This window comes from Mixophyes fleayi, chromosome 9, assembly GCF_038048845.1.
Source record: "Mixophyes fleayi isolate aMixFle1 chromosome 9, aMixFle1.hap1, whole genome shotgun sequence".
NCBI lineage: Eukaryota > Metazoa > Chordata > Amphibia > Anura > Limnodynastidae > Mixophyes > Mixophyes fleayi.
In genome coordinates, this window is record NC_134410.1 from 99,759,072 (window position 1) to 99,775,669 (window position 16,598).

Consider the following 16,598-nt stretch of genomic DNA (forward strand, 5'->3'; position numbering starts at 1 on the left):
ATAATAATAACCTGAGCAGGAGCTAATCCTTGATGTGATCTTGAATATTTCATTATTGTTCCAGTGGGAGAGCTGTACAATCTGGGCACGTGTCCCTATATGCTTATTATGCAGATGGATAACAGGTGGTTCCCCAGGATGCTCCCTTGCTGAAGGGCAGTTCCTGAGGCACAATTGGTTGGGTGGACATGGGTGGCTGCTTATTTACTGATACAAGGCACTGGTGATCATTACTCCACTTGTCCTTGCAGAGTTTATAAAATGCTGGTTTTAATCAACCCTGGATAACTTGTAGTGATAAACTTACCATACAGTTTCTATTATTTCAGAAGAGAATGAAAGTCTATTGACAAATGCACAGAAAAGGGAATATGAGTAGTCTGGAAGTTCTGGGAAAGTTAGCAGTAAGGAGCAGGAGATAAGGAATGGAGATTAGGAGATAGTATCAGCCTGAGAAAGCTAGTTTTGACTCATTGAATAACACAATAGGCATTCATGTGTGCCTCTTACCTTCTTTTTCTGTATAAACACCTCTGTAAGAAAACAGCCTTGGGTCTTTGACACATGGCCGTTTGTAGTCCTGCACCATTGGTAATTAATCTCTGTGCTAAGCAGTGAGTTTGCACACAGGGACGTTACAAAACACATGACTGGAGAAATAAATGCATGTGATATTGATGGTAAATGGGGAGAAAAGAAATCTAAAAAGGAAATAAATGTTCTGAGCTTCTTCAACATAATAATAAAGCCTTACCTAACAGTATGTAAATAATGATTTTACCTGGCCATTAACCTTTTATCTGAAAGGATGTTTTTACATGTTTCTACATGATGCATTATGGAGGGCAGCATGGTGGCTTAGTGGTTAGCACTTCTGCCTCACAGCGCTGGGGTGATGAGTTTGATCCCGACCATGCCTTATCCGTGAGGAGTTTGTATGTTCCCCCCGCATTTGCGTGGGTTTCCTCCGGGTGCTCCGGTTTCCTCCCACACTCCATAAACATACTGGTAGGTTATACTGCTTACATACTGCCGCCCCGACAATATCCCAGGTTTTTCAAGCCGGGTTTTTGCCGGGGCTCGGAGCGTCCCAGCTCAGAAACACCATTCATACTGCACCTCGGACCCGGGAATTTCCCGGGTTGACCCCATTCATACTGCACAAGTCTGTGCCCTGGCAATTTGTGGGAGTCATCACCAGAGCAGTTTTCATTGGCTGAAAAATGGTGATGTCATTGGAAGGTGACTGGTTTTTTGAGGTGACACTTTTTCAGTAAAATAAAAGCAATTTTCTCCAACAAACTCCGATTCTGCTTCAGCTTGATCTGCACTCCACACCATCCACCATTTCTCCTAAACTCCTTCTCGAATCTTCCACGGGCTCCCACCGATGACATCATCCTCCAGAGACAGGCAGACAGCCAATCAGCTTGTTTTCTGTGCAACCCGGGTTGAAAAATCCGGGTTGCACCATTCATAGTGCAGGCAACCCGGGTCCGACCCGGGAATTACCCCTCGATAAATCCCGGGTTGAAGACCCGGGTTTTTAGACCTGGGATTTTTGACTTGTACCATTCATACTGCACCAAGACCCGGGTCGTTTGAGCTCGCCCCGGCAAAAACCCGGGATTTTGGTGCAGTATGAATGGGGTATTAGTTGGCTGCTATCAAATTGACCCTAGTCTGTGTGTGTGTATGTTAGGGAATTTAGAATGTAAGCTCTAGTGGGGCAGGCACTGATGTAAGTGACAAATGTTCTCTGTACGGCGCTGCGGAATTAGTGGCGCTATATAAATAAATAGATTATGATGATGACAGAAAGTAAATGTATATAAAGATTGTGTACATAAGGTGTCCACACACTTCTCTAGCTGCCGGCATTGCTGGTCTGGAAACACTCCAGTATGCTTGTAAGATTTTTTTTTTTCTACTGAGCAATACTTACATAGGCCCATATATCTTACTGAATATACATAAAGGGAAAATAATAGCTAATCCTAAAATATTACCTTACAAATACCCGTTGGATCATTTGTCACACTTCTTTGTCCCTTCATGGAAGGAATGTGTGTATACATGTGTCCAGCTGTCTGTCTCTTTAAATGGCTTCAGAAGTTGAATATTATATGGTTTATGGGGATGTTTGAATAGAGGAAACATTGGTGCAGAGTGGGACTGCGGTTTTACCTCTTAAGTGCTGGTGGTCTAAAGTGTACAATGACTCTCTGTCTTAAGTACAATCTTCTGTTTGAAATCAAAATCCCTCAGCCCTCCAGGCCAAGGCAAGAGATAAACAGTCTTTCTGAGATGAAATCAGATCCCAAACAAAGACTGGGCACCAGAAGGACCTGTTTGGACACACCCTGCTCCTTCTCTAATCACAGGCTTCCAGTGAGTCAGTGGTTTATCTGGATCATTGCTTTATCTGTGCAATTCCAATGATGAACCCATCATGGCTGGAGTAACAAAATGTTATCCCTTAGTGATATTTATATCTGAGTGCCCGTTCAAGAAAGTGTATTCCTACCTAACTGCCCATTCAAAAAATATTGACTACTATTAAAACCAATGTGTTTATAGAGGCCTTTTTGGTTGATAAAACGAGGTTGCTCCCATAGATGAGTTGCCTTTTTTATATGTAATTGTTGGGTACAATCAAGCAAGTATAAGTCTGTCATGTTTTGTGATAATTTGGACACTGAAACATGCTCTTTATGTTAGCCCCAACCCATTTGATAGGTGTACGGTTCACTAGTGCTTATGTTAAGACAATATATTTATTTGAATTAGTCTGCTTTGGAACAAGGATTTTTTTTTTCCTAGTGTCTCCCAGTTTGAGTGTGGAGAGAGTAAAGGCTCATGAGGACTTGTGAATGTGTTGCCTGTTGGGATCATTGCATTCCATTATACATTTACATCTGTTAAGCTGGGTACACACTACACGGTTTTCGTCCAATAATCGGCCAACATACGACTGCTCGTTCAAAAGTCGGGTCAGTGTGTGCAGTGACACGATGGTCGAAAGTCTGCCCAAATGGACGATTATCACCTCATTTGGTTGGTCGTACCGTTTAATATTTTCGTTCCAATCTCGTTTCCGTTGTGTAGTGTGTATAAACTTCCGACCGATCCACAACAGTAAGTACGAAATTACAGTCATTGCTCACGACAACATGGCGGTAAAAAGTCGGTAAGGGGACGTCCGCTTTTCCCTTTATCATCCTAAACAAGGCTAGTGTGTATGCAGTCCATGGACCGAGCGATCGGAATATCGATCGCATGTAAAATCGATCTGCATAAAAAGTTAGTGGAAAATTCTGTAGTGTGTACCTAGCTTAAGTTTCCCCCAGAAGTCATAGATTAACCCAGCATTGACGTTTCTTGAAGTTTCTCTTCTGCCTTGCAAGCAATTACTTAGTAAAGGTTTTTTGGGGAGGGGAACCCTACCAGATTGTTATATTGGGGGGTTCATTAAATGAAGGGGGAATTTGTCCCAAAAGCAGCTTCTTTAACACACATTGTATATTGAAGGTACAAATGCAAAAACTTCTCATAGACTACAATAATGAATGTGTCGGGAAACTGACTGTATTTGCCATTTGCAGTTCTGCTAGTGTAACAGTTCACCTCTGGCTTGGCAGGGTCTGTGTTTATTTAGGAATCGGTTATTTAGATGTGTTCTATACCCCCTGGAAAGTTGAGGACAAGCTTTGAGCAAGGATTGTTGTGTTTTTGTTGTTCTATTTCAGAAAAGTGTGATGCTGGAATGTTGTAAGCAACATAAACTGTCCCAGTGTACTGTATCAATCTTTTTGAAATGCACTGTACTCAAGGTCAAAAGGCAGGAAACAGGAACAGCAGTGACGCCGCATTTCAAAGCACAATATGTCTGTACCATAAATTTCAGACACTGTGTAGCCTGACTTGGAGGTGTTAGTGGGTAGGTAGAGTAACACTTACATATAACTTTATAGAAGAGGTCATAATATGCGCTGAACAACTTGGGTATACTTTTAATTATTTTCTGGTGCTTTTATTACATTGCTTCATTCACTCATTTAAAGACACATCTAATGTTACAACAAATTAAGTATTAAGCTCATTGTCAAAATAACTCTTCATTTATACTATTCTCATCATTACCGTTTATCCAGTGTTAATTTGAAATACTGCACTGTACAATACGACTTGCTTATTTAGCCATATTATGTGATTGATTTTAAACTGAAGACGGGCTGTACCGAAAAGATGTTTTTCCCAATCCGACTTTTCTTAAGTTGCCTATAAGCACAAACCATATTCAGTAGTATGCGGTTTGTTTCAGGACATGGGAAATCCAAAATCAAGGTTAGCTGGTTTCAATACCCAGTATATCTTATATAAGGAAATCAGCGCCACCTAGTGACTATTAATGAAATATGCAGCTCCTATGTTAAGAAATCTTCTTTCTTTTTTTTTTTTAGTTTAAAGATGCATTAAATATACCCAGTATTTGCAGATTGCCTTTTTTTTAATCAATTTGTGGTTGTCTGTGGCTCTGATTACCTATTTATAATAAAGGTGAAAATGAGATGTCTGATATGGAAATGTTTAGGTTTTATTTAAAACTCAATAAAGGACAGGAATATGGAAACAATGTATTAGTTGTCAGTTTATTGCAGGGACACAAGTTAATTAGTCAAATATTCAAAAGATAATCTTTCTTGCTCATGTCTTGCTCATATGTTAAAAGTATACAGCTTCTTAAATTACTAATCTATTTTCAGAGCAATTCATGTTCTAGCCCTAAAGTGAATTGACTTGAATCTGTTACGGCTTAAATAAACAATTGTAGTTCTGATTTCCGGCGATAGTGTTATAGTTCCATAATTTAAAATATTGTTTTCTACTCACTAAAATATATACATATATAAAAAAAAACAAACTGAGCTACTACTGGTGACTTTATCAGGGATTAGAGGTATTCTTAGGGGTCTCTCTGTGTGTTTGTATACTATACTTTCTATCCTGTGTTGTTCCTATTCAGTAATTATATCTGATAAGGGGAAATCTACCAAAGCTAAATTTTATAATTGTTCAAAATGTAAAATAAAATTACCTGTGGAACAACAGGACCCGGGGGCCCTCTGTTTGGGCTGTGAGGCGGGGTCCTAGGCTGCGCAGGCTCAGGTTTCGGCTCCTATAGCCATAGAGGAACAGAGGTGGGCAATGTCTTTACAACAGTCAGTAGATTCTCTGGTGCAGCTTTTGAGCCGTCCGAAAGGGACTTCATTGCCCGGACACCATTCTACCTTGTTGGTAGGGGTAGTCCAGACGGAGATATTGTCCCAACAAGAGGAGAATGCAGGACTAGGTCCAGGTGGCCATCCATCCTCATTAACTCCTTCAGGCCTTTCCCAGGGGGAACCAGCCTGGTCCAGTGCCTTGGTTAGCGGTATAGATAAATTAAACCGTTTTTTAGATTATCCAGCATCATCAGGCTCTAGAAACAAGAGACACAGAGTGAGCCATCCTCTCTTCTTGGTCTCTGACTTTGAAGCGTCATAAGAGGAGGTGGGAGAACTTCTGCATGAGTCAGATTTCCAGACGCAGGTCTTAGACCTGGATGACTCAATCAGAAACCAGGGCATTGACAACCTAGTTCTGGCAGTACGGCGTGCTTTAGACCTGGTAGATATTGACAAGCCTAGACCAGGTAACCAGGGTAAAAACCCATGATTTATTTTCCCCCTTCTATGGAATTAAGTGAGATTGCTGAATCGGCCTGGTCGCAGCCCAATCGCAAAATGGTGGTTCCATGTAGGTTTATGTCCCTGTACCCATTACAGTCCGATGACCTAGCTCGCTGGAAACAGGTTCCAAGGGCTAGATTTACTAAGCTGCAGGTTTGAAAAAGTGGGGATGTTGCCTATAGCAACCAATCAGATTCTAGCTTTCATTTATTTAGTAGCTTCTACAGAATGACAGCTAGAATCTGATTGGTTGCTATAGGCAACATCCCCACTTTTTCAAACCCGCGGCTTAGTAAATCTAGCCCCTAGAGTGGATACACCGGTGGCACGACTGGTGCGCCAGACTACTCTGCCAGTTCCGAGCACCGCCCATATTCAGGATGTCACTGATCGTAAAGTGCAAAGATTTTTAAAATCCATTTATGGTATAGCGGGAGCCTCCTTTAGACCCATGCTGTCTTCTGCATGGGTTGTTAGGGCGATGGAAACTTGGGCTAACGGTCTGGCAGAGGATTGCAGGATTTGGACCTTCTTCCCTTGGCTTACACCTGAAGGAAACTTGAGGGTATCTGTATGAGGCAGCGCAGAACGCAGCATCCTTGTCATCTTCTATGTCAGCTGCAGCGGTGGCGGCTAGAAGAACTCTTGGGCTTCGGTCCTAGGAAGCTGACCTAGGGCTAGATTTACTAAGCTGCGGGTTTGAAAAAGTGGGGATGTTGCCTATAGCAACCAATCAGATTCTAGCTTTCATTTATTTAGTACATTCTACAAAATGACAGCTAGAATCTGATTGGTTGCTATAGGCAACATCCCCACTTTTTCAAACCCGCAGCTCAGTAAATCTAGCCCCTAGTCTCTAAAATGGCCTTGGAGGCTCTTCCTTATTCGGGCTCGGTATTTTTTGGACCAGAGTTAGATAACATTATCTGCTAGGCAACTGGGGGGAAGAGTACTTTCCTTTCCGTTAATGCGTTAAAGGCCTGTACTCCGAGTTTTAGCTCCTTTCGGGGATGCCCCCCCTTTAGAGATCAGACAAGCAGAGGTAGGTCTTCTGGGTTTAGAGGTCTCTCCCATAGAGGAAGGTCCTCATCGGGCAGCAGGCGTCAGGCCAGACTCCCATGAAACAGGCAGTCTGACTTACACCATTCTCTCCTCGCAGCCATGGGAGTGGAGGGGGGGGGGAACGTCTGCGACTGTTCACAGAACAGTGGATAAAATTCAGGGGATCATGGCAAGAGGATATGTCATAGATCTTTTAAGTCAAGCCCCGCATCGTTTTTTTGCAACTGCCCTGCCCCTTGACCAGAACAGAAGGCAAGCCATGTTGCACTGTGTAGATTTTCTTCTTTTAGCGGGAGTAATCTGCCCGGTCCCAGAGAATCAGAGACGCCAGGGATTGTATTCAAATCTTTTTCTGGTCTCCAATCCGGACGTTTCCTTCTGTCCCATTTTGAACTTAGTCCCTAAATCTACATCTGAGAATAGACCGGTTTCGAATGGAGTCCCTTCGTTCAGTGATAAATGGATTGGAGGGGGGAGAATTCCTGGCGTCCATAGATATTCGGGACGCATATCTTCATGTACCTATCCGGGAAGGGCACCAACCATTGCTCCGCTTCACAGTAGGAACGGACCATTACCAATTCAGGGCGCTTCCTTTTGGTCTAGCCACATCGTCCAGAGTATTTTTAAAAATCATGGCAGTAATGGCTACCCGTCTCCGTTCAATGGGGGTGAGCATAGTGCCCTATCTTGACGACTTGCTGATCAAAGCCCCCTCAGATCTGCTTCTTCATCAGCATTTACACTTAACTATAAAGACCCTGCAGCTTCATGGTTAGTTGATAAATGTCCAGAAGTCCCAGTTAATACCAGTCCAGAGGATGATTTTCTTAGGTCTCATAATAGACACCAGAAGGCAGAAAAATTTCCTTCCACAGGACAAGGTTTGCTCGGTACAAGACCTAGTAACCATATCCTAGACAGTCACAAACTTGCCATGCTGCATTGCATGAGGTTACTGTCAAGATGGTCTCGACCTTAGACAATGCCTTATGGAAGGTTTCACTCGAGTTGTTTCCAGGGGGATCTCCTAAAGAAGTGGTCAGGTTCAGTTCTCCACTTGGATCACCAGAGGATACTGTTGTCGCCAGAGGCCCGTCTATCTCTCAGGTGGTGTAAGAGTCAACAACACCTAAGCATGGGCAGATCCTTTGCCCCGTGCTCCTGGATCATCATAACAACAGATGCCAGTCTTAAGGGCTGGAGTGCAGGGGCACTACATTTGCACCTTCAGGGTCTTTGGAACAAGAAAGTTCCCTTCCAATAAATATCCTGGAGTTGAAGGCCATGTTTATGGCTCTAAAAGGGGCTCGGTCCCTATCAGGGATTACCCGTACGATTACAATTGGACAATGCCATGGCGGTGGCATATGTCAAGAAACAGGGGGACAAGAAGTCCAAGGGCAATGGGCATAGCAGCCCAGATATTTGCTTGGGCAGAACAGTTTGTCCCATATCTGTCAGCTGTATTCATTCCAGGCATTCTAAAGTAGGAAGCCGACTTCCTAAGTCATTACACAGCAATGCCAGGGGAATGGTCACTCCATCCAGAGGTTTTTCAGATGTTAGTCCAGAAGTGGGGCCTTTCGGATTTGGATCTGATGGCGTCCAGACACAATCGGCAGGATCCCAGTTTCTGTGCAAGAGCAAGGGACCCGCTGGCGGTGGACATAATGACAGTGCATTGGAATTTCCAGCTAGGGCATCTTTTCCCTCATTCCAGTGCTCCCCCGGGTACTCCGGAGGGTCAAGCAAGGAGGACTCCTAGTTATACTGGTGGCTCCCCATTGGCCCTGCAGGGTTTGGTATGAAGACATCCTTTTCATGGCAGTGGGACTAGAACTTTGTCTGCCTCTTCGCAATGACCTCCTTCTGCAAGGTCCTTTTCAGCATCAGGACCTGCCTCTGCTGGCTTTAACGGCATGGCTGTAATTTGAAGGCAAACATAACATTATCGCTATCCTTAATATCTGGGAAAAATCTAGTTTTACTTGTTACATATAAGTGTGAAATGTTACCAGCGTTCTAGCTAATGGATTAAAGTGCTAATGCATAGCATTGCGGAGTCTTCTCTTTAGCTCTGCACCATTAATACATAGGTTAGATAGACCACTGAATATATGTAATGGCACGTACACAATCTTCTGGCCAGTGTTAAATTGCTCATTTTGTTTTGTTTTTGTCCTATATGAGCATTGCAGTACTAATATATTTTATATATAAGTTGTTTAAATTGTATGAATTTTTGTGTTTGGGTGGAACAGTCAGCGACAATTGCTTTCGTGTGATCAACACCAATTTCATACAGTTAGAGCACTGCTATCTCTCCTCTGTCTCTCACCACTTATTTTTATTTTGTATGACTACAGTGACTAAAGCACCGTTATGGTATAATAAAATAAATACTAAGAACATGTTTTTTTGTTTTCCCAGCGATCAGAGAAGATGGGATGCCAGGAGGGAGAAACAAAAGCATCGGCCCTGTACAGGTGAGACTTAAAGGAGCAGGCTGTGAAACATATTAGAAAGTGCTGAAAAATCCACAGTTTTAACACTGTAACATTGTGCATCCCTCCTTCCCCCTTCCCCAATAGTACTAATCTGCAGGGGACAATCCAGCTTTAGGAGCATTTAGATTTTGGGAGGTTTTAACACACACACACACACACACACACACACACACACACACACACTTGACAACAATAGGAAAGTACGTTATGAAAGAAAAAATAGAAATTGTCTCTCACAAATGAAATAAAAAACAGTTTGTATCAAATCCAAAACGCTGTTTGTAGTTTGATAGTAGTTATATTATTTGGTTTCTGGGCTAGTGTTTTGTAATTAAACAGGAATCTATTTCATCCAGTTGTTTATATAAAACATGTTAATTTGCTAGTTGCAGAAACATACCACTTGTAAAATTACTTTGGTATTTAATCATTGCCGTTTATAAAAGGATTCCCTGTCCCATAGGGAAACATTATTAGCCTTAAAGTGCAAACTTAGCATGCCTTCACAATGTGTTCACCAAGACAGTTATATGATTTACACAATATTTAGGATAAAACAGCTGTAAATACAGTACTACTCAGACTAATGTCCCAGATCGCTACTAATGCTGTTGGATATTGACTGGATAGAGCAGACATTGTGGTTTTGATTTTACGATGGTGCATAGAAGGTCCAATCACAACTTTGCTAAGGGACCAGACATTATTTAGTTGCCCCCCCCCCCCCCCCCCCCCCCCGGCAGTGACAGTTTTCTGATTGTAGCTTGGTGCCCGGTAGTGCCTGGAGGCACGTCTCTGCACCAATATGCCATTTACCTGCTTTATACTTGTGAGAAGAAACCTGTGTGGGAGGCCCCGCACAAAGCTGATCTTAGTTGTCCACTTGCCTTATATAATATGGCCTTTGTGTTTAAATATGATTTGAACAGCCCATTTTTTCATTATTATTTTTGTTTTGTTTTTTTAGTTGACAGTTTAGTTAATAGTCTTCTATCAATTTGATTTGTAAATATTTAGTTTTCTCTTTTTAGATTTCTGATGAGGAGATTGAAAGAATAATGTCTGGTCAAGAGTTTGAGGAAGAAGCCAACACTTCATGGAGTAACAACGGAGACAGCGACCACAGCTCTCCAGGCAATGGAGTGTCTGAGAGCAACCAGCCTTCCCCTGTGTCCACACCTTCCTCCAGGTAGATACACTCAGCTTTCCTAGCTACCAAAAACAGTAAAATCATTTTACTGCATGAATATCAAGCACAGCTTCTTCAATGGTGGCATTCATAATATTGTGTCTATTATCTTTCAGCAGATCGATAGAACTAAATGGATTCAGTTCTCTACGGGACCAATATTTGGGCACTCCTGGCCCAACGCACTATCAGTACCTACCTCATCTTTTTAGCTACTCTGCTCATTCTGCTCTGATCCCATCCCAGACACGAAGCCTGGACCCTCAGTCACACACGCTCATTAATCAACTGTTGGCTGCAGAAGATATGGAACCTTTAAACACCCCAATGCTTATTGAAGATGGGTGAGTGTGTCATAGATACTGATATATGGGTTTCATGATTGGCCTTTTTAATAAAAAACCAAAAAAATAAAACTATTATATGAGAAGGACTACAGTCATTTATCGCCAGTAGCTATGGGACAATAGGGAGTGTGAAGGCCCTGTGCCTTGAAAGATGTTTTCTATCTACAATAATGATTGTACATTTTACCACTTCCCTCTGATAAGTAGAAAGGTGATGGCCTCCATACCTCTGACTGTTCCAGAGATGCGCCCACTGCCGAACATTGGATGTCTCATTCATTCCTGAATGGAGAGAAACATCACTTTTACTAGTGCTTTCTGACATGACATTCTGGAACCTATAGTTCAACTGCTGAAGCTTGCTCGTATCTTAACACTTGCTCGCATGCTTCTCACACTTTATTTTAGCGTATGAAAAGCACAGTAAGAATTGTACGCTATAACAGTGTCCTTTCATATGGTCTTTTATCACTCCTTATCTGCTCCACGGGAGGTTTCTGTCCTCCCTGAGCTCGCCTTAGAACACCTACATTACGGTTTGACAGTCTTTGTTATTGAAGTTCTAAAAATTATAGAAAAATACACTCTAGAAACTATCTTCATAAATAGTACAGTATTAGCAAACAAACCATAGACCAGCAAATGGATTTGAGACAGGATGGACATTTTCAGTTTCGTATAAAATAAAGCAAAAAGGCAACACAAAAGAACCATTTGATATAATACAATTTATCCACATGGTGGTGCCAAAGACAGCATGTAGAGAGTACAGTTTGTAATGTCATCCAAGGGTGGTTTATAGTGAAATATGAGGACAATATGTAGATATAGGGCAGCACTAAGAAACATAAAATAGTCTTAAAACACTCATTGACTGGCTCTCACACTAGGATACATACTGTCTACCCCAGTGCCTTTCCAACTAAACAAACAACACTCATCAAATGAAGGCAGCACTCCGTTTTTTAAAAAAAAGATAGTGTTGTATTCACATCTGCAAAACATACAGTATCCATTGCAAAACATGACCAACGTTTCAGAGCGGCATTGCGTTCTTTCATCAGGGCTACAATAGACCATGCTGAAACTTCCCTTGGTTTTGAGAATGAAACTCCTTCAGATACTGTAATGGCATTACATTATTTCATCATTGTAGCCCTGATGAAAGCATGTAATACCATTTTGTAACTTGGGTCATGTTTCCTAATAGTGTATTTTTTGCAGTTGTGAATAAAACACTAACTTTTTTTTAAAAAAAATCCGCCCTTCATTTTCTATGCCGTATTGTTTGTTTCTTTGGAAAGTCACCTAGGCGGTATGGAACATAGTGTGTGTATCAGTCAATAAGTTTTAGAGGTTCTGATGTTTTATTATAGTACATACCCTCACCTATTTATTTACTGAGTTAGCAAAGCAAACTGTAATAGAGAACAGCCTAAAACGCTGTTATTGCTACCTCCATTAGTATTGCCAGTAATGTCTCTTGAGCTTATGTTATAATCCACAACAGGCCTGGACACCCTGGTGTTGTGAAACTACAAGCTCCAGCATACTTTGCCAGTCAAAAGCTGGCAGGGTATGCTGAGACTTATAGTTTTACAACACCTGGAGTGCAACTAATTGTCCACACTCTAATCTACAGTCTATCCTGATTTACCATACAGCATTATCAGAACAAGAAAAATGCTAAAGTTTGATATCCATTGTTTTTATATATTTTATAGAATACTATTCCACATAACTGAAATGCCTCTGGTAGCACCCTCTAATTACTTTACCACTTAAGTTAAAGGTTCCTATAACAGTTTAAGCTATAGCTGTCATGGACAACCAACAAGAAGCCTTGTAAGCCCAGGGCATCACACCAGACATCGGGGAAGGACCTTGTAGCAGCCAGTTTGAATGGTTATTCATTTTGGAGATGCTGCATCAACTCCCTGACATCAGGGAATTCAAACTCATTGCACAAATAGAAATTCCATCTGACATTTCATGTTTCCGGACGTGTAGTATGATTTCACGCTACACAGTGTAAATAAGATTAGACTGTTACAGGTTCCTATGTGTACCTGTTAAGTGTGCTTTAGGTGTGGGCTTTGTTGTACAAGAATTGTTAGCTTATGGGGGGATTCTATGATGGCATTTAGTACACTACACTGTTATTACCTGTGTAGGTATGTGCATCTTGGAACTATATCTGGTGGTGTAATCTACACCACAATGCGCGCTGGCTCCACCATAAGTTACCTTTGAAACTGCAGTTGTTGCAGAGCAACTATTCTAGAAGGCAGCATATTTGCGTCTTTTCGAATCTGGAGATGGTGCTGATTTTAGAACTATTGAAATGAGCTTTTTCAGTGTATTGTATGATTTACCAGAATCGGAACCTTTATTTCGCTATTTCCTCTTCATCGCACAGGTACAAGGTCACTCAGTCTGAGCTGTTCGCCCTCTTGTGTCGGCTTGCAGACGAGCTCCTGTTTCGGCAGATCACATGGGTGAAGAAGTTGCCATTTTTCTGTGATCTTTCTATTAAAGATTACACATGCCTACTGAGTACTACATGGCAGGAGCTAATACTACTGTCTTCGCTCAATACGTACAACAAGCAGATCTTCGGGGATCTAGCCGACGTTACCTCCAAATACTCGCCTTCCGAAGATGAACTGCACAGGTCAGCTTCCATAGACTATCTCTAAAAATGAATGCCTGTTTTCAAAATCGCTGTATGAATCCTGCTTTTAGTCCGTAATTAAGTGTACTTGTTTGTTTATAGTTTTCTAAGCTTCATAATACACTTACCCCTAATTGTAGATAGTAAGATAGATTAGCAATAGCCATATGGGGGGCAGTATACCATAGGGTATTGTAAAGAGCTGGGTTTGTGAAACAATACAAAGTGTATATTGAGAATAGAAATGGTTGATCTACATACAGAGCAGAAGAAAGGTGAAAGTGAGGAAGACTATGTTGGCAAATGTGCACAAATGTCTGTCCGTTTTCCAGAGCATGAACTCAATGTTCGTTTTCTGCATATCTGTCAGTAATACTCTCTGATCAGTGCACCTCTGGTAATGTGGGAGCAATGGTACAGTAGTGAATAGAGGTTAGACAGGATGAGTTAATAGGTTTATTTGCTAACGTACAAATCAGTCTTAAACAGTGGTTCTAAAACTGGGTGCCACGACTGCCTGGGGTGCCGTGGCCAGAGACGGGGGGGGGGGGGTAAGCAAGGTGGGGGACTACTTGGAAATTATTTTGGCTCAGGGTTGCCTTCAAAAAATTAATGAGATCCTAAGGGTGCCTCAAACTGAGAAAGTTTGGGATCCACTGGTCTAAGGAGTGAAAAGCATATTCTAACATCCACAAATGTTTTGATGAAAGACCCAGCAGGGTGGCAATTGTAAAGCGCTACGGAATATGTTGGTGCTATATAAATAAATGATGATGATGGCAGGATTTAAGACATTTTATATATCATTGTGACCTACCACATTACAAGCTATTGTAGTCTATCTGACATTTTAAGCTCATGTTTCCTGTAGCATCTTACGGTGTTTTTACTTGCAGGAAGTCTGTTCTACACAGGTAAAATTGCTTCCCCTAGATTTAGATCCTTTTCTCCAATATCTTTAGTTTTCACAAACGTATATATATTTGTAATTAGCAGGGTTTTTTTTGTAGGCATTTAGTCCTACTTGCCAACTCTTCCGGAATGTCCGGGAGACTTCCGGATTCCGGGTAGTTCTCCAGGACTCCCGGGACAGTATGGCAGCCTCCCGCATCTGCCCACCTCCTAGTGAAGTGGGCAGAATTAGATCCAAAATACAGCGATTCCCTGAGAAACGCAGCATTTGAACCCGCCCCTGCTGTAAAATGACTCGTTTCCATCATCATGTCGCTGACGACGGGGCCAAAATGACACGATTTGCTGAGCCCTGCTCCCGTACACCCACCTTCTCCCCCCCCCCCCCCCCCTCCCGGTATCTCCCGGACGCCAGCTTCAAGAAGTCGGCACGTATCAATTTAGTAGTCTTTTAGAACACATGTGTTGTTCATCCCAATGGCAGGTTTGGATGCATTAGTGGAATTCAAGTTTCTTACAGAAAATAAGTAAACTCTTTTGTTCCTATTGAAAGACTTAGAGGGTAGTATGGAATTAGTTGTTCCTTCCCACATTTTTAATATCTTTTAACAAGACACATATTCTAGTGTGTAAATTTATTTAAATTTTTTTGCATTAGCAAATGTTAACACTGTTTCATCAGTATGGGTGACTGGCATGAAACAGCCGTGCCATATTACCCTCCATGTTACCTCAATAGCATTACCAAAGTTCAAATATCACATTAATGTACAATTATTTTACAACAGTGATCCTTGACCATTAAACCATTAATTAACAGAAATTAGCCAGGGTTCTTTGGATTGCAAGTATTGGTCTGTCACTAAATCTACTCTTATCTGCTTTTCAGGGTATGTAATATGGAAACTGATTTATGATGTGTGTTTTGTATAATCAGCCCCTTATCGGGCGCCAGATTAGAGTGTGATTTAAAGCTAGTTGTGTGTTCACGCACAGCTGCACCAGCCTCTGGCCAGCTCCAGAGAGTCACTAACGAGCTTTGCACACCCACAAGTTCTCTGAACCTGGTTATTAGTGGCTCGCCTGCTACTCCTACATTTCACAATCCAAGCAGAACAACTCCATTTGTTGGTGGCACCGCTTAACAGCCGAGAAAATTCTGACTTTAGAGTGGGAGTACAAAGCAATGTAAACCTTTCCTAACCAGTTATCTAATGCCATGATTTGTTGATTCCGGTCAGTTCTTTGCTTACAGTGAGACATTGAAATTGTAGCTATTACACACACAATGCAACTAATTCATGGAGCTAGAGGCCAATACAATAACAGAGTCAAGTTCATTTAGCAATATACTGTATTATTTACACAGTTCAAGCAACAAATACTTGCTAGTGATAGACAAAAAAAACATAATGAACACATAAAATTACCCTTTACATTGAAAAACCTTTAACGTTATTGAATTGGCTTTGTAAATGACTTGATAGGAAAATTATGATAGAAATAACTTTAGTTGATAAGAAAAAGCATTCTATTATATGTACATTTACATTGAGTCATACATGGATTTATGCACAAGCTATAGCCAGTGGCATTGCTGCCATTTCAAAAGACCTATGATTCAGCCCAACAGTCAGACTCGCTACATTCGTATTTACTCCTGAAATACACACATTACACATAAATGACATTACTAATCGAGGAAAAACTTTTTTAGATAGCTATACTGATAGTGTCGTACAATAGATTAAGTTGTTAACTGTTGCTATACATCTGTTGAAATAATATAAAAGTAATCAGACATTGTCCTCAAGACTTGGGGGGCCTCCAGTACTAGCACCTAACTACAACCCTGGCTACAGCTACACTCTACAGCAATGGTGGCCACAAGACGGTCCCCCTTTTGGCTACTCCGAATCTTATTATCTGATTTAGCAGATCTTAAGGTAGACCGGGGGCAGACATTTTTGTGTAACGGGACATATGGAGGTCACAATGCATAATGGAGGAGGAAGGGAGTGCAGTGTTCTCTCCCTTCTTCCTCAGTGCGACCCGTTGTCTTATATGCGGCCCTCCAGAGATGTCCAAAACTGCATTAAAGAGTAGACACTTATCTCCTCAACAACATTAAGTTGCATGTTACAAACTTGCTTTCTATTGTAAAAGTCCTAT

At 41.5% G+C, this 16,598-nt stretch overlaps 2 protein-coding genes across 2 annotated transcripts in view; both read left to right on the forward strand.

The window, feature by feature from the left end:
• NR6A1 (nuclear receptor subfamily 6 group A member 1) overlaps positions 1-16,598 on the forward strand; it is a 203,049-nt gene that overhangs the window by 167,897 nt on the left and 18,554 nt on the right. Inside the window, exons 5-8 of the mRNA XM_075184715.1 lie at positions 9,228-9,283; positions 10,336-10,493; positions 10,610-10,837; positions 13,260-13,514. Of these exons, the coding sequence (XP_075040816.1) occupies positions 9,228-9,283; positions 10,336-10,493; positions 10,610-10,837; positions 13,260-13,514 (697 nt within the window). The remainder of the gene's footprint in view (positions 1-9,227; positions 9,284-10,335; positions 10,494-10,609; positions 10,838-13,259; positions 13,515-16,598) is intronic.
• Positions 1-16,598, forward strand: part of PSMB7 (proteasome 20S subunit beta 7) — a 979,390-nt gene that overhangs the window by 20,691 nt on the left and 942,101 nt on the right. The window lies entirely within an intron of this gene.